The 22,994-nt window shown below is 55.8% G+C and overlaps 1 protein-coding gene across 6 annotated transcripts in view; it reads right to left on the reverse strand.

The window, feature by feature from the left end:
- Positions 1-1,661: 1,661 nt before the first annotated feature.
- Positions 1,662-22,994, reverse strand: part of PTPRF (protein tyrosine phosphatase receptor type F) — a 77,127-nt gene continuing 55,794 nt past the window's right edge. For 3 of the 6 annotated variants that reach the window (XM_074221634.1, XM_074221637.1, XM_074221633.1), the window contains 19 exons: positions 22,459-22,556; positions 19,940-20,193; positions 19,736-19,829; positions 19,288-19,503; positions 17,731-17,885; positions 15,311-15,426; positions 14,711-14,743; positions 13,348-13,445; positions 12,732-12,855; positions 12,368-12,543; positions 11,830-11,949; positions 11,485-11,639; positions 6,883-7,168; positions 6,126-6,304; positions 5,856-5,982; positions 5,579-5,704; positions 3,674-3,828; positions 3,435-3,570; positions 1,662-3,090 (listed from right to left, as the gene is read on the reverse strand). In XM_074221634.1, coding sequence (XP_074077735.1) covers positions 3,022-3,090; positions 3,435-3,570; positions 3,674-3,828; positions 5,579-5,704; positions 5,856-5,982; positions 6,126-6,304; positions 6,883-7,168; positions 11,485-11,639; positions 11,830-11,949; positions 12,368-12,543; positions 12,732-12,855; positions 13,348-13,445; positions 14,711-14,743; positions 15,311-15,426; positions 17,731-17,885; positions 19,288-19,503; positions 19,736-19,829; positions 19,940-20,193; positions 22,459-22,556 — 2,717 coding nt within the window. In that variant the 3' untranslated portion in view covers positions 1,662-3,021. The remainder of the gene's footprint in view (positions 3,091-3,434; positions 3,571-3,673; positions 3,829-5,578; positions 5,705-5,855; positions 5,983-6,125; positions 6,305-6,882; positions 7,169-11,484; positions 11,640-11,829; positions 11,950-12,367; positions 12,544-12,731; positions 12,856-13,347; positions 13,446-14,710; positions 14,744-15,310; positions 15,427-17,730; positions 17,886-19,287; positions 19,504-19,735; positions 19,830-19,939; positions 20,194-22,458; positions 22,557-22,994) is intronic. The other 3 variants (XM_074221638.1, XM_074221636.1, XM_074221635.1) reach the window with 1 other exon arrangement.

A 22,994-nucleotide genomic window follows, 5' to 3' on the forward strand; every position in this document is an offset into this window, starting at 1 on the left:
CTGATTCTTCTTTCTCATCATGACTAACCAACATGGAAACATATTAAGCATGATGGTACATGTGTGACCTATGTCAGATTACTCACTGTTGTAGGGGGAGGAGATAGAAAAATGTGGAATTCAAAATCTTCTAAAGAGATGAATATTTGAAACTATCTTTGCATATAGTAGGAAACATTAAATTAAAAAAATGTTGCTGGGGGGCAGCCAGGTGACACAGTGGATAGAACACTGATCCTGGAGTCAGGAGGACCTGAGTTCAAATCCAGCCTCAGACACTTACTAATTACCTACCTAGCTGTGTGGCCTTGGGCAAGCCACTTAACCCCGTTGCCTTAAATAAATTTTTTAAAAAAGTTGCTATGACCAGAATGGCAGAAGGGAGCAAACAGATGGTCCCATCTGTCCTATTGCAATTAATGAGTAGCAGAGGCTCGTGATGAGAAAACCCTGAAAGACATGGGTATGATGTGTATGTGTTGCACATAGCTATGTGGCATGTGCATACATGTGTACTGGGCATACACGGGTGATGGGCAGTAGGTGTGTTGTATGCAGCCCATTTTGCATGTGTGCCTGTTGTGTTTTATGTGTGCTGTATACATGTACATATGGGGTATGTTTTTGCATGAGTGGAGTGTGTGCAGTGTGGCCGTGTGGATACATGTGGATTCCCTCATCCAACATAAGGTCCTCAAAGGCAGGGATGGTCTCCCCTGTATGTTCCCTGGGGCCAAGGACACAGAAGGCAGTTAATAAATGCTTGTTGGCTGACACCCTGCCCCCTCCATGGGAGGAAAAGTTTGTAGGTGGCGGGTTCCCTTCAGGGGTGACCGTGGGGTGGGATTGCCTTGTCCCCAGTGGCAGACCCAAAGAACAGGAAGGGGCCTCCCTGGCGCCTGGGAGCCCCTGGCTCTGTCCACACAAGGGACATACCCTTCCCTGAGAAGCCAGGCTTTGAGCTGAGCCCTGAAGCAAGCCAGGAAGGTCAGGAGGCAGAGAACGGAGGGAGGGTATCTCAGGCCATGAGATGAGCCTGGCTTTGGGGGGGGCTTGCCTCGGCCACTCTCCCTGCCTCCCCAACCCTGGGTTCCAGGGCCTGTGTTCTCAAAATCATCACCAGACATAAGGATGCCTTAGAGATCCTGAGAAGATCTAGAGTCCCCAAGTCTGGCTGGACCCTGCACATCCCTGCCCATAACCCCCCTCCCCAGAAAGCCCACCCCTCCAGGCAATCCTGGTTCTGCCTGTTCAGGCTGCCAGGCTTCCATCTCCCTCCTTGTCTCTACCCCCTGAACCTGGGGCTCTCCAAATTCACTCCAGACTCAGCATAGACGCACCCAGCAGGCTGGGCTGGGCCACCCCCCACCCCTCCAGAACATCTTCCTAAATCTGGAGGGCTCTGGGTCCCCGGCTGTCTGAGCTCAGTCCCAGGCCTTCCTGGTGATCCAGGAGCCACATGACATTGGCCACAAAGAATGATTTGGTTCATTCTGACCCCTGTGGTGGCCCGTCTGCCCGTTGCAGCCCTGCCTTTGGGGCCCATCCATTCTCTCAGACCGGGACAGAAACTTGGAAGGTCCCAGGAAGAACATGAGGGTCCCTGAGGAGGCATCTCACTCTGTCCCATTTGTGGGCACAGTGAGCTAGTGGATGACGCCTGGGGAAGAAGAGTCAGGAGCCCCGGGTGTATGAAACCCGATTATTCAAATTTATTAACATCCAGAATTATGCAATGACGCTGCAGTCTCATAACAAGTAGAAAACAGACGCGTGGCGTACGGCGCGCACCCACCCAACAGCACTACACCCACAAGGCAGAATGAATGTCGGTTCCTCCAGCAGAGGGGCCCGAGTCAGGCCCAGGCCGCCCTGGGGAGGGGGGAGGGGGGGACACGACTAGGTACACCGAGTCCAGTAGTCTGGCCACATTGGTTCCTGAAGACACCCTGAAGTTGAACCTTTGCTGTGACGATGGATCCTAGAAAACAGCTACAGGTTGGTGCGGGACGCAGGGGTCGAGACAACCCCTGGCCCACCTGTGTGCTTCCCCTGGAGGGCCCTGGGGCGCCGCCCAGTGTGGGGGGCTCTGAATTGTGCTCTTCCCTGTAGGTTTGTGACCCTTGGGGGCCCGACCCCACCACACGCCCAGTGTAGGACGGTGGAGGGCCAGAGTGCAGGCGGCCCCTCTGGGGGCCTCACCCACCTCGCCCTGCCTGGAGGGAGGGAGGGAGGGTATTTTAATCTCTGCAAACACGGGGGTGATGGGAAACGCCCTCTCCGGGTCTCCCCAGAAGTCTCATCAGTACCAGGCTGTAAGTTTTAAACACGCATTGGAATAGATGATTGGAGCGGAGTATTTCCCTTTTCCCCCAGGTCCCCCTCTGCCCTCCTCCCCCCAACAGCTGTGGCACCTAAAAAAAGGCCTTTAAGGAAAACCAAAGGAAAAAACTGAACAAAATGAGTGGTGGCTCCCTGCAGCTGCGGGGAACCAGAGCTTCTCCCGGAGCGGTAGCGGCCCCTGCCCGGCTACCATTGTGGACCCTGACGTGGGGCTGCTCCCTGGAGGGGGTGGCTCCCCAGGAGGAAAGGCATCTTCTGTTTATTTGTATCAATAAGAGTAAACACAAAGAAAAGGATCAGAAAGTGAGAAAGTCCCCCACCAAGCCCCGGGGAGCACGGACCCTGGCGCTGCCCACGAAGTAGGGAAATCAGAAGAGGTTACAAAACCCACCCGGCTACCCCTACTGAACTGAGTACAAAAAGAGGCCCGCCCGCCGCCCGCCCACCCAGGGAGAAGCAGCATGAGGAGTGGGGGGGGCGGGAGCCGCCCCCCAGACACGTTTGGCTCTGGGGTTTGGGGGGTCCTGGGGCGCGGGGGGCTGGGCCTCAGCCGCTGCCACACAGGAGGGCAGGGCGGTGGTCTCTATGGCTCAGGGAGCGGCTCCAAGCCCCCGCTGGCCCCAGGACAGGATGGGGATGAGGGTGAGGACGAGGACGATGACTGGGAGTGAGCGGAGGTTACGTTGCATAGTGATCGAAGCTGCCCAGGTACTCCAGCGCTGCCCGGTAACACAGCTGGTACTGGTCCTGGGAGCAGGGAATGAAGAGGGCAGGACGCCATCAGGGGAGCCCACCACGCAGCCCCTCCCCTTCCTCCCTGGTCACTTCTCCCCACACCGGCTCCCTCAGAGCTGACCCTCCAAGCCTCCTGGGGAGGCTCTGTGGCCCGAGAGCCCACTGTTCTTTCTGGTGGCCGCTGCTCCCCTAGCTACTGTCATCCCGATGCTGACTCCTGTGGAGCTTGCAGGCCATTAGGAACCCCGGATCTTTTCCTAGCCCTGTTGGTGGACCTCTTGAGTCAGACTTGACACTGATCCCTATAGAACCTCATCTTGTCGGGTCCAGAGCAGCTCCCCCAGTGGACCCCGTACCTCTGTCTGCACCATGGCGGGTCTCTGTGTGCGCAGGGTCTTCACGGTCTGGAACATGTCCACCACCCCCTCGTAGCGCATGCGTTCCAGGACGATGCTCAGTGTGATGAACACACCGGTGCGGCCGACCCCAGCACTGTGAGGGAGCAGCTCCAGGTTCAGGCACCTTCCTGCCAGGCCCGTCCCCTCCCCCCCACCCCAGCCTGGTTCCCCCCAACATGGGGTCCCCCAGGGCTCACCTGCAGTGCACAGTGATGGGCCCGTCCTGTCCAAACTGCTCCTTGGTCTTGTGCACCTGCCCGATGAAGTCGATGAAGCCCTCGCCAGTCTTGGGCACGCCCTGCTCGGGCCAGTCTGTGAACTGGAATTGGCGGATCGTCCTCGACTGGCCATCCTGGGGAAGGGAGGAAGGTGAGACTGGAGGTCATCTCAGCAGCTGCGCCACCCCCCAGGCTCAGGGCACACGGGAGGGGGTGGTGGGCCCAGCCCTGGCAGGATGAGTGAAACACCAAAGAACAGTTCAGTCTAAAAGGGGAGCATGAAGGGCAGGAGGGCCTCACTTTCTGAGTCTATATTGGGGGGGTAGATGGGAAGATGGATGATGTCTGCGACAACCAGACCATCACACCTCAAGAATCCCAAGGGCCAGGGCAGCAGGGGTGGGGGTCTCTAAATGGAAGGCAGTACTCTGGTAGGCCTGAAAGCCGAGGTTACCCCAATACCCACTCTCTGCTGCCATCAGACTCATTCACAAGATGAGGAAGAAATGGAGGCTAGGGGGTGAAGCCTATCAGTTAAGGGCAAAGCAGAGACAAGAACTCAGGCTCCGCGCCCCCGGCAGGCTCCAAGTAGCCCAACATAACTGACCAGCGGCCTGCAGTGTCTGGCACCATGCCAGGGAAGCTAGGACAGAGTCTGTCCTGGGGAGCTTGGAATCTCCCAGGGAGGAGGGGGCATGGGGGCAGATGGACAGGTTAAGGTCAACACTCAGCCCTGGGGTTCAGGGGGTCAGGGCTGGATGGAGAAGAAAAGACAGACGTCCCCAGGACAGAGGAGCAGAGGCTGCGGAGCCAGGTCTCAGGGTTCCAGCGGGGAGGGAGTCGGAGAGAAGGGAATGGGCAGTGCCCTAGACTACAGAGAGGCTCGAGGATGAGGATGGACAAATGGTTATGGGATTGGACAACTAAAAGATGGCGAGAGATGGTGGAGGGAGGTCTCTGTGGAATGGTGGGACCCGGAGTCAGACCACAGGGGTGGCTGGAGAGGACACAAGGGCTTTTATGGAAGGGGAGACCCGGGCACATTTAGAAGGTGAGGATTAGAGTGAAGGGAGGACGTGCTGGATGGGACCAGGCGAGTGTGACTGGAGAGCAGGAGGAATGAGCAGGGATGACGCCCCAATGTCCCCCCTGCCTTCCCCACTCAGCCTCATCTTCCCCTGCCACTGTGGGCAGCCCGTGGCCGAATCTGGTCACTTGTGACCCGAGGACATCTCTGAGTTATCCCTCCTCGTCCACTCAACACGTTCTCAGGGCGTGCTGCAGTTGAGTGGGTGAGGGCTAGCATGGGCAGAGACCAGAGTGGGTACAGTGGGGGGGGAGGGGTTGGTCCCAACAGGAGAAATACCATGGGTTCCAGAGTCAGGGCTAGGGAGGGAGCAGGGCCTGGCAGTCCACTCAGCGGGCGAGGACGAGGGGAGCTCTGGCTCAGGGACGGGGACCCTGGTTGGCCCTCTCTCCTTCCAACCTCCCAGGCTTAGGTCAAATCTCCCCTTCTACAGGAAGCCTTTCCAGACCCCTCTGGGCTTCTCTCCCAGGTGTCACCTGCCTCTTTTTGAAAGGAATGTGATCCAACTTGACGTCTGTGGGGGCTGAGGCCTGGAAGACCACAGAGTCAGGGTGCCCAAGAGCCACTTGAACAAAAATATGGGGTGGCAGTGGAGAGGGAGGCCAGGAGATGGGGCCTGGCTACCACCAGGACACAGGCAAGGATGGAGAGGACAAGGAGCTGGGGACGACCAGGCAAGCGAGGAGGGCACCCCGCCAAGAGCTGGCACAACATACACTCCAAGGGGCTGCAGGAGGGAGGACTGATCAGATGCCTGTGGCTAAACTGGCCCCAACCCATCACCCAGAGGCACCTACCCTGGCATCAGTGACCTTGAACTCTCGCAGGATGTACTGGGGCATGTTGTACTCAGCCATTGGGTCCACCACAAAATACTGGTAGCGAGCAGAGCGTTCAGCTGGCCAATACTGATGGCATTTTTCCTGGCGGGAGGGGGGGAAGGGGTGGTCAGAGAAAGAATCAGGGCCTGGGGAAGACCTGGGGCCAAAGATGGACATCCTGGTGAGGGGGCAGGGAGGGCTCAGGGGCTCAGCCAGAGCAGCCTGGAGGACCAAGAAGGGTGGAGAGACTTACCCGCCCCATCTCCCGGAGCTTGGTCAGCATCACCACAATGGTGGAGTTGTGTTCCCAGAGCATCCTCCAGAAGTCCTCGGTGCTCTCAGCCAGTGGACCCTGGGTGGCGATGTAGGCCTTCTGCTGCCTGGGGCACGGAAAGGGGTGTCCTGTACACTGGTACCTGGAGCCCGGCCCAGGCTCTGCCTGAGTGACCCAGACTCACCCCCTTACTCTCTCTGCAGGGGCACCTCCCTCCCTGCTAGGCAGCGGCCCAGCCCATACACCAACCTGTACCCGTCGATGAAGCTGGCATTGATGTAGTCTGAACCCTCCACGCCCCGGATGGGCTGCAGGCAGACGCGGGTCAACTCATACGGCATGATGTTCACCAGCCGGTTTTTGAATTTGTTGCAGGGAAGGTTGGCGCTGATGAAGCGTGATGTGTGAGCCTTGGAGCTCGCCAGCAGCTGTGGGACCCAGAGGGCTCAGTTAGGGGCGCCCGGAAACTGCCAAGAGCGGGGCGGGCATTTCGAGGACGAGCAGCGTTCAGTGGAGGCCTAGGGGTCTGAGCTCGAGCTATTAATGACTCAGACAAAGGAGACCATCCCCTTCCTGGGTGACCGCAGGCTGGTGAGTGAGGGGAAGTCCTGGCTCTCAGAAGATGAAACCCAAGAGGCTATATGTAAAGTCCAGACTCAGACTTCAAGCACAGTTGGGGAAGGTTTTGAAGGGGGGAGGGGGCGGTGTCAGCAGCAGGAGGACCCAGCCACACGAGGAAGAAGCAGGGGTCTGGCAGCCCACCCTGGAAGGTCTAGAGGATGGTGACCAGACTGGGATCAAGGGACTTGGGCCAGGAGGAGAGAAGGCTGAGGAAGGGGTGGGATGTGGATGCTTTGTTCCAAGGACTGCAGTGCTGGCCTATGGAGATGGGATAGTCAGGGGCGGCAGGAGGGCTGGACCACCAGCTGTGGGAAGCTGCCAGGGCCTGGCAGTGCCCAGGGCACCTGCCCAGCCCTGCCTCACCCTGCCATGACGCTCCACCCACCTTGAACTCCAATTCCATGGCGGTCACGCTCTCCCCAGGGGGCACCTGGCCCAGCTTCTGAATGTGGGCATAGAGGCTTCGGGCGGGCACCTCAGTGTGGCCACAGGTGGCAGCTTCCAGCAGGGCCTCATGGATGAAGACGTACTGGTCCTCCGTCTGCACCATGTAATTTCGCTGGGAGCGCATGCATGTCACGTGGCCGTAGATGTCCACGGTCTTCTCATGCTTCATACGCTCCAGCATGGCGTCGATGACGATGAAGCAGCCGGTTCGGCCCACGCCAGCACTAGGGATACACGAGAGCGGGCTTAGGCTCGGGGATGCCGCTCCCCTCGCTGGGGCCTCCCCCCAGGCAGCCATGCCCAGACTGGCCCCCAGACCTGGGCCCTGGGCAGAATCAAATCAGATGAAACACAAGGAAAGATGCTAACAACTTAGTTCAAGATGGGGTGAAGCAGGGCTGCAAAGTACTTTGTCTAAAAACCATCTGGGGGTTTTAGTAGGACGCAAGCCCAGTGAAATGGCCGCAGGACGAGGCCGCCAAGAAAGCTCATTTAGAGTGAGCCAGAATGTCCAGTCCCAAGGAGGTCCCTTGACTGCTGCCCAGGGCCCGGGTTCAGCAGGGCACTGCTCAGCTGCAGTGTCTAGAACAGGACAGACACTGTGCCACAGGAGAAATCTTTCAAGGCCTACACAGCTCAGAGAGAAGACTCAGGAGAGATGGAAGCCCTTTTGTGGGAGGAGGGCTCGGCCTTGTCTGCCTTGCCCCAGAGGGCAGTGAGGAAGAGCCATCCCGGCGTGGAAGGGCAGCTTTAAGAGGGAACAAGTCCTTGGTCCAACACTGCAAGCCCTCAAGGCTCTTGAGGTAATGTAGAGGGAGTCTAGGAGAGGAGGCACCAACCGGCCTTGAGGGCCCTTCTATCTTGGAACTCGGGGACCTTTGAATTCAGCCTCTGACCCTCATCAGCTGTGTGGCCTAAGCCTTGGATCCCTGCCCAGCAGAGGATGATTACAGGGCACTCTTAACCACAGCCCAAGCTGACCTCCCTGGCCTGGGCAGTCAGGCTCTCTGGCCAGTCCATCCTTCACAAACCTGCGGTAGTCTGGTCCTAGCAACCCCATTCTCAAAACCCTCCTGGCAGCCTTCAAGGCCTCACTTCCCGGCTTCTCAACCAAGAGAGTCATCCCCTGTCATCCCCCTCTTCCTTGACCCCTTGCCCTGCAGCCTATCTCAACCCCCAGCTTACTCGTCACCCCATCCAAACTCTCAAATACGCCCCCTTCTCTCCCTGGGGCAGGCAGCAACTACTCATGCATGGCCTGTGGCCCTGGCTGCCGGGGCAGGGATCTGCCTGCCTCCCAGGCCTCCCTGCTCTGTGCTGCCTCCACTCGGCCTGATCAAATCACCTCCCCCAAATCAATAAACTCCAGGGGCTCCTTATTCAAAGTCCTTCCTGGCCCAGGGGCCCCTGTCCGCCCCCAAGTCCCTCCTTCTTATACCAGGGACACTGCCTCCTGGCATTTTCTCTGCTGTGCCCCTGCCTAGATCACTCTCCCTCCTCCGCTAGATCACTGACCTCCTGGCCTTCTTAAGCCCTAACTGAAATCTCATCTTCTTAAGTCTAGTGCTTCCTCTCTTGCAGCTTGTTTCTCCCTATCTGGATGCTTGCTGCAAGTTCCTAGAGGATGATGCCTGCCTTGTGTCTCTTTCTGCACCCTCAGCTAAAGCCAGGGGCCTGGGAAATAAGAAAGGCTTTATGGATGTTGACTGAGTGTCCGACTTCTCTGTCTGAATCCTGGAGGAGTCCCCGGAGAGGGGGGAGCTTTCCAGTGTCAATCTCTAGCACCAAGGACAGGGGCTTACTTAGGGCTGTCCTTTTCTGATAAGGGAAATTGGATTCTGTGCAATGCCAATCAAAGGACTAAGGCAACACCTGACAGAACATGAACAAAAGGTCAAGAATCTAAAGGAGAGTGAGGAAAAGCAGAAAAGAAGGGGCCAAGCGCTGCCAGATTTTAATCTATGTTATAAAGAAACAATATGCAAAACTATTCAGTTAAAAAAAATAGAAAAGCAGATTTCTTTTTAACAGGCTGGACATCAAACAAGCCACAAACATTAGGCGTCAGACACTACATTAAGCAGTGGACATGGCTTTCAGGACACTCAAAAACACAAACTCCGGGGAGACCCGAGTCTTGGGGGGGGGGAACTGGTCCATTACAGCCGTGTACCAGAGCTTGTTAAAGCCCTCTCCCAAGGGGTGGACAATCTTGATTTCCTGTTTTTGCTGACACCAAAATAAAAAATAATGCCATGAATCTGCCTGTCTCCGTCTCTGTCTGTCTGTCTGTCTCTCTGCAAGGGAATGGGTTAAGTGACTTGCCCAAAGTTACACAGCCAGGTATTTAATTTTTATTTTAGATTTTTTTCTTTCAAGGCAATGGGGTTAAGTGGCTTGTCCAAGGCCACACAGCTAGGTGATTATTAAGTGTCTGAGGACACATTTGAACTCAGGTTCTCCTGACTCCAGAGCCAGTGTTCTATTCAGTGCCCCTCCTAGCTGCCCCCTCTGTCTCTTTTTTTGCCAAGAACCACTGGAAAACTAAAAAGCAGTTTGCCAAAAACTAGGTTTAGACCAGGATCTCACACTATATACTTTAATAGGCTCCAAACACACTACCTATCAATCATATCAAAGATTATATCTTTAAAAAATGAGAGAAAAGAAAAAGCAGGTCACTTCTTCACAACAAGGAAAGAATTCTGAATAAAAGATAAAGGTAAGTAAAAATTCATAGATTTATAGATGGAAGAAGCTTTATAGATTTGTTAACCCAATTCTCTTATTTTACAGATGGGGAAACTAGAGAACAAATGAGATTTGAACCCAGGTCCTCTGACTCTGAATCTATTGCTTTCCCCACTGTGTAATGCCAATGAAAGGAGTATTTCAATGACATAAAAATTTTAAAGTTTTTTTGCATGATCTAAGTCAATATGGATAGAATAAGAAACAGAACTGTTGGCCTACACACCATACACAGCACTGTCCAAAGTCCAGGTCACCATTGTCACAAACACCGAAGTCAAGAGAGCTTTCCTGATGGACTGAGTGGACAAAAGGTATGAACAAACAGCTTTGAAAAGATAAAGTGCTCCCCCATCACTAACTGGGAAATGCAAATGAAAACAACTCTAGAGTTCCATCGCACTCTTCAAATTGGCAAAGATGAGAAAAAAGTGGAACTAGTGGAAGTGGTATGAGAAAAAAGGCACTAACACGTCACTGGGGGAGTTGTGAAGTGCTCCAAATACTCTGGAAAACATGGAATTATGCAAGGAAAGTCCTAATTTGTCCATAACTTTAGACTCAGTGGCTGGCTGGGCCTAGACACCAAGAGGTCAATGACAGGCAGTCTTTTTTTTTTTCTGGTGGCAGCAAAAACAGGAAACCAAGAGGGTCTATCAATTGGGGGAGAGAGTTAATTAGCTCTGGCCCCTGGGTCCCCTCCAGACTCAGTTCAAGTCCATTTCCTGACCATGTCCTCCTGTCTCCATCTTGCTGGCTCAGGGCTGCTTTGCAGATGGTCTCCCCCATTACAATGTTAAGTCCCTAGGGCCAAGGTGAGGGTGGGGTGTTTGCCTTTCTTTGTATACCCAGGGCTAAGAATAGTGTCTGGTACACAACAGAGGCTTAATAAATGCTTACTGTCTTTAGAGACCAGAAGCAACCATGAAGAATTTTTTTTTTTTTAGGTTTTTTGCAAGGCAAATAGGGTTAAGTGGCTTGCCCAAGGCCACACAGCTAGGTGATTATTAAGTGTCTGAGACCAGATTTGAACCCAGGTACTCCTGACTCCAGGGCAGGTGCTTTATCCACTGTGCCACCTAGCCGCCCCACAATCATGAAGAATTATAAGAAACCTGGGAAGATTTGTAAGAAATGCAATGTCAGAGTTCAGGAGAAGCATCAGGAGGGGCCTGGTGCCAAGGAAGGGCAATGAGCCAACAAATTACCCCAGGGGGCAGCTGCTTAGCCTTCCTGCTCTGAAAAAGGGCCGGCTCTTTGTGAGCCTCAGAGGACAGACTCTCTGAGCTGCTGGGGCCTTATCCATGGACAGAAGCCCCCCGCCCCGTCCCACCTCTCTACTCTCTCCCCTTCTGCTATGCTAATGAAGTCTTACAAGTTAATTAAGTTCTCCCTTCCATGAACTTTGACCAGTCTTCTCCAGGCTTAACCTCCCTTGGCCTATGTGCTCCAGGTCCTTCCCCATCCTGGTTGCACCCTCTGGGTGGTGCCACTAGACTGGCCATAGTGCTGACTAAGTGGAAATCAAATAGTTGCTTTTCTAGATCCTGGCCATGAGGCTTCTCCTGATGGACCCCAAGATCACACTTGCTACTGCTGGCTGCTTCACTTCCAGCTTGCAGTCCACTCAAACCCCCAGATCTTTTTCAGTCAAACTGCACTTCTAGTCAAGCCACCCCAAGCCTCTAACTGGGGTTGACAGACTCAGCATTTCTCCCAAAGAAACCCCCTTGGACCTGGCCTGATGCTCAAGGCTGTCAGACACCATGGGGGAGGTCCGTGCCCTCACCTGCAGTGCACCACCATGGGCCCAGCATCCAGGGGGTTGCAGGCCTTGACCCTGCGCAGGAAGGCCAGGGTCGGGGTTGGGTACTCTGGGACCCCGTGGTCAGGCCAGGCCAGGAACTGGAACTGACGAAGCTCCCGCTTCTCACTGGAGCCGGTCTGGCAGGAGAAGCGTGGGCCAGGGTCGGGGTCATTGTGAGCTAGTCACGCTGTCCCCCAGCCTCCCTCCTGCCAGGCCTTACTCCCCCCGCCACACCCCCAGCTCCATGCCCTCTCCCAGCTGCTCCCTGGGCCAGGCTGCCCATCTCTTCCTGCTGAGCCCCGAGAACCCCCTGGGGGCCCCTGGCACCTTGTAGAGGGCGAAGGTGCGGACGGTGTAGGTGGCCAGCTCCACGGTGTCCAGCAGCGTCACCTGGACAAATCCATAGGTCTCGGTGCCCCGGCTTGGCCAATACTGATCACACTTCACCTGTGACAGGGAGGAGGACTGGATGTAAGGTAAGATCAGGGAGCCTGGGGTGTCCACTGGCCTGACCCTCCCTCCTGGCAGGCCTGTCTGCCATTCCTTTGCTCTATTTCAGGTGGCCCGCTAGCCCCTCGATGGCACCCACCAGATTCTTTGGGCCCTACCTGCCCCTGACAAGGGTCAATCTGCTGTCACTGAGAGACTTCCCATGATGGGGAGCTCATCACCTTCCAAGGCAGCCCACTGCTTTGTGGAACAGCTCACGCCATTGGCACGATTTTCTACATATCTGTCCCTGCCTCCCACTGCTCCCTGTTCCAATGGACGGCCCCTTGGAGACGCAACAGCAGCTCTCCTCCCCTTCCCTCATCTCTTCTCTTGTCCCACCACCTCTGATCTCCTGCCCGGGGAATCCACTGACCCGGGACTTCTCCTCCAACCGTGTCATCATGACGATGGTGGCCGTCCGCTGTTCCCACACCATGCGCCAGAAGTCGCCAAGGGTCTCAGGCAGTGGTCCCTGGGTAGCAATGTAGGCATTCTGCTTGCGGTAACCATCGATGTAGTTGGCATTGATATAGTCGCTGCCAGGGACTCCTGTGGGAACCAGGAGCACATAGAGAAGTGTGAATGCTTCTGGTGAGAGCTGGTTTCTGGGCAACCCACCCCCTGGCTCTGCTACCGCCGGGTGAAAGACAAATCATTTCCCCAGTTTGGATTAGGTTCCCCCTCATGAAAAATGACTGGTGAAGGGTCAGAACAGTCACTCCCAGCTCCTAGCTCACCATCAATGGATGTGAGGATGACCCGAGAGTGGTCGTAGGCGATCACGTTAGCATAGCGGTTCTTCGGCTTATTGACCTCCAAGTTTGAGTTCTCCCAGGTGAACTGCTGACCAGGATCGATGGACTGCAGAAGGGGAGGGATTGAGGATGAGCTTCAGGGGGAAGGGGCCTGCACCTGCTCAAATCCTGCCTTTTTTGAGAAGCCCGCCCTAGATAGGCAGCCTGTTGCTTGCCATCCTCAGCAAAGGGAGAACAGGAGGAGGCTGGAGACCCATCCTGTGCATCAGATCAGGTAAGAAAAGGAAACCTGTGTAGGACAGGGTCTCCTGGACCAAGAGGATATGAACTAGGATTTGACTGGGGCTCCTAGGTGAGGGGAATGGCAGAGATAAAGGTATGGAGGCTGGACCCCTGTAGGCAAATTCAAGACCTCGTGGGCCAGGGGAGCAGAGGCATCCTGAAGATGGTTTACTGAGATGGAGGAAAGGAGAAGGGACTGTATGTGTGGGCAGCTGGGATGGGCTTCAGCCAGTGATGAGATGAGCCCCCCGAGTCCAGGGCCCAGGTCTGTCTAATTAATGCTGAGCAGATCACCCTCTCCCTACAGCCCCCTCACCTCATACTCCTGGGAGAATTTGAGACCATCATTGGCCTTGAGCCGTTCAATGTTGTCAGTCAGATCTGTTATGGGAATGGGTGGGTGGTCCCGCATGCCTGAGGGTCACAGAAGAATGTTTATATCGGGGGGGGGGAAAGGCAGGGTTTTGGGGGAGAGCCACGATGCATGTGTGTGCACATGTGAACACGCGTGACCATGGGTGAGCCAGCACATGGTGGTATGATGACGGACACGGCAGCACATGCTACAACATGGATGGGTGGAGCACGGGAGAGAATGAAGGGAGGCGAGAAGATAAAGGAGGCAGATGTGTGCACACATATCTGGGATGGACGCAGGGAGGGGTCCAGGGAAGCCCGAGCAGCCGGCCCCCAGATCAACCTTAGAGGACAGAGCAGGGTAGTGCTCCTCCTGGGATGGGGCAGACAGACGGGTCTAGAGACAGGGAGCCCCTTCCTCCCCTTCTCTGACCCCCCCCTTTACCAGCAGGGGGCCTGGATGCTGGTGCTGTATCCCCTCCACATAAATAAATCTAATTCACAGAGCTTCACAAAGAGATGCCAAGAAGCTGAGAAGGGGCAAGCTGGTCTTGGGGAACTGGGCAACTGGCCCTTGAGTCTGACCTCTGACCCTGGGCCTCACAGTGGTGGGCCCTGGGTCTGGGGTCTTCTCAGCAGGAACAGCCCAACATGAATGAAATTATGGGTTCAGAGAAAGACCCAAGAAGATATCTGAGCTGGGCCTTGGAGAGAAGAGCTTAGAGAAGAAAATGCAAAAAACTTAAAGGGGAATTTGAAGAGAAAAGCCATCTTGATTTGCAGGTCTTGTGAAAGACTTCCTCGAGGAGGCCAGCTGGATGCTGGGCCATGAAGGGAGGGAAAGATCCCACTCCTCAGCTCCCTGTCTTGTCTCCCTGCTGGGAGACTCCCTTGGCTCAAAGGATCAGAGATGCCTGGCCAAAATCCAGCCCTCTGATGAACAGAGGCTACTTGAGGCATCCTGATGTATTGGAGGCAGAATTCAAGCCCAAGGCTTCTGGCCTCTAGGGCCCCTTTCCACTGGGCCTCCAGCTATTCAGGTTGAACCCCAATGTAGAATTTCTATCACTAAAGCCATCCTATCAGAGCTGCCCTCTCTTTGGGGTAGCCCTGAGGGCCCACCCTGCCACCTGTCCTAGGGTCCAGCCCTCATCCACCCTGATGGTGACTGAGAAAGAGATGGGAGGACTGAGTGGGGAAGGGAAGAAGAGGAGGACAAAGAGTCCCCAAAAGGAGGGGGAGCGAAGGGTGAAGGCCGAAGGACGGGACACAGAGAAGATGAGACATGAGAACACGGAGACGCAGGAAGCTCAGAAACTAACTTGAGATGTTCGGGCAACTGGGGACACTGGAACCTGTGAAGAAAAGACAGACAGAACTCGGGGCGAGAACGAGGGCACAGGCCAGGCCTCACCCCCCGGGCTGCTCATGCCCTGTAGCAGGGTCCAGGCCAAGTGCCACAGGAAGGATCAGAGAATCATGAGCCGGAAAGAGGGACGACGGGGGTGGGGTTGGGGGAGGCTAGGACCAGGGACGAGGGTGTGGGGAGGGGGGTGGGAAAAGACCAGGAATGACACAGTCTTAGCCCCTCTGGGGAGCAGGCAGGGTCCTCAGCAGCACCGAATGCAAGTTGAAGCTGCCCAAGACGCCCCTGGACAGCAGGGCTGACCATGGATGTCCAGCAGAGGCCGGGAGCCCTTTGGGGGAGGGAGCTTACTACCTTGAGGCAGGGTTGGGGATGGCTCTGATAGCAGGCACCACTCGATCCTGTCAGACCTTCCCCCAGCTTCCTCTGGGGCCCAGCTGCAGCCCCAGGCTCAGGTCTTCTTTGTGGGGGGCTGGTCAGGCGTGGAGGCACCCTGAGGCTGAGTCCAGTTCAGAACCCTCCCAGTCCCCACTCCACCAGCTCCCAGAGAGCCTACCTGGGGTCTGGTAGTTGAGCCTTCTCATCTCCACAGGGTCCGAGGAGTGGGCCAGCAGAGAGTCCTTCAGCCCCACAGACTGCTCGTCCTTGGCCGAAGGAGAGTTGGTCCTCTTTCTGGGGGAGCAAAGAAAGGTCCTTTGGATGGGGTGGCCTAGGGACCTGGCAGCGGGAGGGAGCCAGGCGGAGCAAGGGGGAGGGCAGCCAGAGTCCCAGGCTGGACCCCGGAGCGCAGAAGATATGACATGGACAGCATGCGGATGACGTGATCAGCATGGGGACAAGCACACCAAGCCTGAGGGTGGGGAAGGGCTCCCTGAGCAGACCAGCATCAGCCCCTCCTCCACAGGAGGAGAGAGCCCAGCCTGGCTTGCTGTGCCTGGTGGACCTGGGCAGGGCCCCTCCTGGTCTCAGACATCTCGGAGCAATGACAGAGATCCAAGGAAGGGCAGGGAGACTGGGGGCCGGGCCTTGGGGGCGGGAGCAGCCAGCTCTGCCCTGGCCATCCTGGCTCCTGTGGTTGTACTTCTTTCCCCTCCAAGTCCTCCCCTGAGCCTGGAGCCTGGAGCCTGCAATGGCTCTTCTCCCCATCCCCGTGGCCTCAGCACAGTCGCCTCTGGCCTCCTCCTGGTCATTCTTAAATCCCTAGTCAGACACACCAGGGGGCAGTCGATGCTTTGGAGTCCAGCCTCCACTGCCTTTTGGCTCCAACCCTAGAAGCCCTGTTCCTGCCTCATCTTCCGCTACCCCCCTTTGCCCCTCACCCCAGATCCAAGCTGCTGCCAAGGCTGGTGATTTCATCACTGCAACATCTCTCCAATTTGCCCCTTCTCTCTTCTGCCATGGCCCCCCACTGCTGCTGACCCTTATCACTCTATGTATGTGTTGGGGGGGGATCTGCCTGTCACAAATCTCTTCCCACTCAGCCACTAGGTCTGATGGTGTCACTCCCCTACTCAATGGAGATGCCCCGATGCCAGCTGCCTTCCAACACCATCTCACACTGCTGCCCTCCCCAAGTCCAGCCAGTCTGGCCTCTGAAAGGCCCAACTCTGGAGTCAGCTCCAGCTGCCAAACTGCTCTGCCTGTTCCCCATCAGATAGGACTTGTGGGATAGGTAGTACTTGCTTAATTCATTCTTTCCTATTTATTAAAGCTCAGTCAAGGGGCCATCTTCCTTGGGCCCTTTCTCACAGCCCCTTGCCCATCACCATGGCTGTCCCATGAGAGGCAGCTCTGACCTCTGTTCTCACTTTCCTCTGCCTTCTGGGCCAAGCCCAGGGCTGTGAACGTAGCAGACGCTTGGTCAAGGTTTGTTGAATGGATCGAAGTCTCAAGGTTCCCATACTGTGTGTCTGTGCCAGGCAAGGCCCGCTTCCAGCCCCTGACACTGAGGTTGGGGTTCTGCTCCCCTTGTGCCTATGAGTGGCCCCTGTGTTTGCAGAGCTTAGGAAGCCCTGGGTAGAAATGAACGTTTACTGGTGAAGGCCCTTGAGTCCTCAGTCCCAAAGCAGGCCTCTACTGGGATCATAGATGTGTGTGAGAGTGTGTATGGGTGAGTATATACGTGTGAATATATGTTTGTGTGTGTGTGTGTGTGTGTGTGTGTGTGTGTGTGTGTGTGTGTGTGTGTGTTTGTGTGTGTGAACCAGCAAGCAATGAGAAGGGGAAGCTCTGATGGGCCATGAGGGATGCAAGGAAGATGGGAACCAGCAAGGGAGAAAGATTGCCCTGTAGGCCCTGGGAAACCTGGCCAGGGCTGTGTCTGAGGACGCCTGCCAGCGAGAGCCCAGAAGAAAGGTTGAGGGGGCACAGGAAGCTGGGAGTGCAGAGCGGGGGTCTGAGTTCTGGTGGTTCAAGGCAGGAAGGGTCTTGCAGGTGAGGGGGCAAGAAGACAAAATGGGTTCCTACCTTTCTTGTTTACTAGATCCAAGAGACAAGCAAGGACAGAAGAGAGGAGCGGTCAGTGTCAGCCCAGGGCCCCGTAGGACACCCCGCAGTGAGTGTCCCTTTTGGGGTGTCTGCACTGGACCAGCCCCTTCTACCTTGGTCCCAAGCAGTGCACACTGGGCACTAGAGGTCAACAATGAAGCAGGAGCTCCCCCACACACATGCGCACGCACACATACATGTGGACAGACGGACATGGACGCTCTGAGGGCAAGGACCATGAACTATCTCATCTGGCCTTCCTGAGGCCCAGCACATGGCTCAGTCCAGTCGGAGCTTAAAGGACAAAGACCATGGGAGTTGCCTGGTGTGGCCCCCTGGATAGTGAGGTCAGAGAGTAGAAGGGTCAAGTTCACAGAGCAAGGAAGCTAGGCCTGCTGTCCACAGGGGTGGGCAGCCACAGCCACCCCCCTCAGACCCAAGCCCGTGCCCCCCCACATCCTCCGGCCACCTCGCCCTAGCACCACTCACCTTTTGAAGAGGAGGATGGCAATGACAATAAGGATGATGAGGATGACGGCCAGCACAGGACCCATGACCCACAGCATCTCCGGCTCATCCTGCTGCTTGGCTGAGGACACCTCCACAAGGATCTCGTCAGAATAGGGACTGGCTGCATACTGCCGCTGGGGACACAGTGGGAGTGCACAGTGGTGAGGGCCAGGCTGTGTTTGTTTGTGTGATCACAAGTGGGTGCAAGAAGACAGTCAAGAGAAATGGGGCAGGGGTCTCTTGGAGGGAGGGAGAAGGTAGCCAGAGGGGGGTGATGGGCAACAGGGGGCTAGCCCAGCTGGAGACAAGGGCAGGAGCCGCTGTGGAGGAGCCAAAAGAGGGGTTCACTGGTGGTAGACTCAGTGAGGAGGGGGCTGGCAGGATCACCGGGAGAACAGCACAGGGGGTGGAGCTGGAGGCCAGAAGTTGAATTGCCAGCACAGGGATAGAGAGGAAGTGGAAAGAAACGGGGACACACCCAAGGAGACACCATGGGAGACCAGATTCAAGTGGGGGTGAGGATAATGGACAAGGAGGGGAGGCTCACCGAGGCCTTCTGGGAGCAGAGGAGATGGCGGCAGAAAGGGTTGACCGCAGCCCACTAGTTTTGAGGCTCTCTGGGCTCTGCCACCACCTGCCTGCTTCCGGTCCCTCCCTTGTGCTGCACTCAGATCTGAGGAACAGATCTAAGATCTTTGGTGGGCAGCAATGGGACCGCCTCTGGTTAATAAGAATGCCAGCTAAGGCAGAAGGTTGGACTCAGACCTTTGGGTTAGGTTCCCTCAAGCCCTCCTGGGGACTCAGTGCAGCCCTACTCATTACATGTACCAGGCCCCTTTCCTCCCCCAAAGCTCCTCATCTGTTGAGGGGCTCCTCCTCCTCTGTCTATCTGCTCCTTACCAGTCTCTGGGGAACTCTGGGAAGCCCCCCAACTCTGGTTCTGCATGGGGATGCAAAGGCCTGGGGGGGCAGGGACCACATCTCACATCTCTCAATGGGGGTCTCAGAAGAGGCAGCATAGTGAAGGGAAAGCCCACAAAGGTCACAGGACCTGGGGAGGTACGTAGGATGCCATTTCCCCTGTCCTTGGTCCTGACATCCAGCGTGACCTGCTGAGGGCCAGGGTTTATGGAGGAGGTGGATTAGCTGGATGGCATCTAGGGGAGGGCAACCAGGCTAGGGAATATGGTGGAAATAGGAAAGAGGGTCCAGATTTGAATTCTTCTTGGCCCTTGAGGCCAGCAACAGTGGGAGAAAGGTGCCTGGTGCTGGAACACACTCACTGCCAACAAGAGTCAGCATGGGCCTCACCAAGGGAGGCTGGACTGCCACATGCTGGGCAGCAAAGGCCTCCTGATGGGAAGCTCCCTGAGCCCCTCCAACCCACACTTTACTTCATGTCAATTAAAAATGGTTGTGAACCACTCATTAAAGTGCCACCTGACTGCCCAGGAGGCAGGAGAGGAGGCTCTATGGCCCATGGCCTCTCTCCAGGAGGCCCCCCCCCCAATCCTGAGCCCTAGTGCCTGCTCTTACCGTGTCACCTGCCTCCAGTGCGGCCAGGACAAAGCAGTGGTAGCTGAAGTCTGGGGACAGTGGCCGGTTGTAGAAGCCATTGTAATTCTTCTTGTCTCCAAGGGTGAAGGTCTCAGGCAACTCATTCACCTGAGCTGCAACATAGGGCTTCAGCTGCTCAATTTGTCGCCGCCGTCGCCGAGCTGAGGCACCTCCTTGGCCAATGGCCTCCAGCAGCTGTAGGTAGGTGACAGGGCTTGAGAGGATGTAAGGCTACAAGGTCCCCTCTCTCAGAGGGGTGTCTCTCAGACACCCTCCCTGGAACCCAGGAAAGCCACACTGAAGCCACTGACCTCTGCTAGCCCAGGAAAGGAGTCCTGAGGGCTGGGTGGGAGGCCAAGAGCTGACTTCTTCCCTCCCTCCATGGCCCAAGGGCCCTCCCTACAGGATGCAGAGGTCTTGGTCCTACCTGATCCAGCTCAAGCTCATCTGGTGTTTGCCAACGCGGGCTGAGGGGTCCCCCAGCCAGGCGGTCAATGGGCACCACCACAATATAGAACCACCTAGGATAGACAGGAAGCCTGAAGGTCATCCCCATGACTACAGCTCAGATATGACCTTTCAAGGAGGGCTGGGGAAAGACGATGGTGCGTGGTCAGCTGGAGGAACTCACCTGATGGCTGACTTGGTCTCTACTCTGGGGAGTGAGAGGGTAAAACGGCCATCCTCCATGTACTTGGCCACGGGCAGGGGCTTCTGCATCAGGAGCTCTGGGGCAGTGCGGATGGATACCAGGTGCTGCAGGCCGCCAGCACTGCTCCCACGGCTCATCAGTACAAATGAGTACTCGGTGTTGGGCTGCAAGTCTCGGATCAGCTTCTTCATGGAGTGACCATCCACTTCTACACTCTGTCCGTTATAAAGGATCTGTGGGATAGGAGGCCAACACTTCACACCCGTACACAAACCCACCTCAACTCCTAACTCAAGGCCAGGAATCAATCTTGGCCCAGCCAAGATGGGACCTGCTCACCCAGATGACCTTGCTGCTTCTGTCCACACTAATGCTCCAGATCCGTTACATTGAAGACCCGGCTTCATTCACACCTAAGACCCAGCCTCATCCACACCCAAGACCTGACCTCATCCACATCCAAGACCTGGCTTCAGCCACATCAAAGATCTGATCCAGCCACACTAAGGGCCCTGGTCCTGTTGCCATGATGGATTCTAGGCCAGTGTGTATGGCAGATGTTGCCTCAGGAAGGGCATCCCTTCCTGATCTCTGCAGTGAGAGACTCAGTGTGACTTAGGGGAGAAGCAAGGCCCATCCTGGCATCATTGGTGAGGCTGTGCCAAGCTCTCCAAAGTCAGCAGGGGGAGTGCCATCAAAGGTCCATCCTTTGACTTTCTGCCTGACTGGCCCCAGCTGAGCCCAGCATAGGACAGGCTGCAGCTAGAGTCTCAGAGCCTGGGACCCTCCTCCCATGCTCCCTTGTCATGTCTCCAGGCTGGGCTGCCAAGTTAGATCCAGTGCTTGAGCCTCTGGGCCCCCAGACCCAGGCCAAGGTCACCAGTCTGGGTTCTTCACTAGGACACTGTCCTCTTGGTTAAGCCAAGGATGGGGAGGACAAGCTCTAGGAAGGAAGGAGTTCCCAGGTCACCAGCTACGTGCCAGATGATAGAGAAGGGACCCTAGAGAAGAAAAGGAAGAGTGGCCAAGACACCCAGCAACAGATGAGGCTTGAAGCCGGACAGAGGAGCTGAGAGTCAGAGCCACGGCTTCTGATGGTGGCACACAAATCAGAGGACTGAATAAACAAGGCCCTTGTAGCTATGATCAGAGCTCTAGCTGATGTGGGTCTTGTTAAAAGAAACAAGATGGCAGGTGGCATTCTACAGTTAGAAAAGACAGAGGAAACCTAGGAACAAGATAGGGAACAAAGGAGGACTATGGGAGTGAAGGTCAGATGAGGGAGGCAGGGAGAGAGAGAGAGAGAGAGGGAGAGAGGGAGAGAGGGAGGGAGAGGACTTGGTCATTGAAGTAGACTACAGACTACCCTGGAAGAAGGATGTAAGAGATGAGGACAGGATGCAGCTCAGAGTAGTGATGGGTACTTTCAATCACCCCAAAAAGCAGGTAAGAACTATGGGAAAGGCTTTAGTGAGAACTGATCTATCAGGAAGTAGTGAGACTGCCCTGAAGAAATCCTCTTCTGTGCATGGTTACCACTAACACAAAAGAATGGGGCAAGACTTCTGGGGATGTGGTTCTCCCTCCTGAAATTTGTGGGAAAAAAAGAAGAGACTCTCTGATACTTGGGTGGCTTACACCACTGGTATGGGGAGAGCATATGGCAAAGGGATCAGACCAGGAGGGAGGGGAAAGGCTAAAGGAGGAAAGTCTTAGGACTCCAGCAAGGAGAGAGTTTGTCTGACTGACACCACCACCATAGATGTGGGGGGACCTCTGCAGCTGAGTGAATTTGAAATCTGTAAGGTGCAGAAGATGGGAACCAGGACAGGTAAGAGGATGACTACAAGAATGGGTTTTGGTCCCAGAGGATAGATCCAAAAGAGGGAAGACCTTCTGAGCCAGGAGAGCTGATCCCAGGTGGAATGGCCCTCCTATGGAGGTAGTGAGCTCCCCATCCTTGGAGGGCTGGAGCAGAGACTGGGACAGCCACTTGTCAGGTATGCTGTGGTATGGTTTCCTGGTCAAGCTCATCCCTAAGCTTCCACGATTGAGCTTCCCTTCTTGATATCCACCTGATCGTCAGGAAGCCCTACCAATTCCATCTCCAATCTCTTGAGGCCAGTCCCTTCTTTTCTCTGATGCGGCTCCCCACCCCCTGGGGAGGGCCCTGGTCATCTCGACCTGCTGGGAGTCTGCCTGTCTGTCCTGTCTAGGCCATGCTCTGCTTAGCCACTAAAGTGGATGTCCTCCAAGATTGGCCTGCATACCCCTCAGCCTCCAGGATCAAACCCCTTGTCTAGACATCTGGCCATCCAGAAGCCCTAGTTCCCCCCTCCCCCTTCTTTGATGTATGTTCTTGCCCGCTACACATGTGATGGTACAACCCAGTCGGGCCTGTCCTCCCCCGCATCTCTGAATGACACAGGTGGCCCCTGAGCCTGGGCTCATTGGGTGCCACCTCCTCCTGGAAGCCCCCAGTCCCACCACTGGCATACCTTGAATGGCACTGAAGACTTGTAGGAGTCGGGCACCTCCCAGCTGAGCAGCACCGATGTCTTCATCACAGCATTGACCCGAAAATTCTTGGCAAACACTGGAATTTAAATCAACAAAGGTTATAGGAGTATTTTCTACTGGGGGTTGCCAAAGGTCCTTGAGTGCTAGGTGAGATGAGGGGAATTTTCAGGAGTAGGCCCCTCAGTGGGGGTCCCCAGCAGCAGGATGGTCCACAGGGAGCCGGGAGTGGTTGCCCCGGCCCCCAAGCCGATGGTGCAGCAGCCACCGGCAAGCGCAGGGGAAGGCTGCTACCAAGGTCAGAGGACCATTCCCAGAGGACATTAAGACCCACTACCAGAAGTCACTGGAAAATTCCCTGAAGAAGCATTCATTCATTCATTCATTAAGTCTCTCCAGTGTCCTCCCAAGGAGAGGGCACTCTAGGACTGCTTAAACCAAGGGTTCAGGGAGGCCTTCCTGGAGGAGGAAGATCAGAAAGGGGATTCGGAAGGTGAAGTGGAAACGAGGAGAGTCC

The sequence above is a fragment of the Macrotis lagotis genome, chromosome 2 (genome assembly GCF_037893015.1).
Source record: "Macrotis lagotis isolate mMagLag1 chromosome 2, bilby.v1.9.chrom.fasta, whole genome shotgun sequence".
Lineage (NCBI taxonomy): Eukaryota > Metazoa > Chordata > Mammalia > Peramelemorphia > Peramelidae > Macrotis > Macrotis lagotis.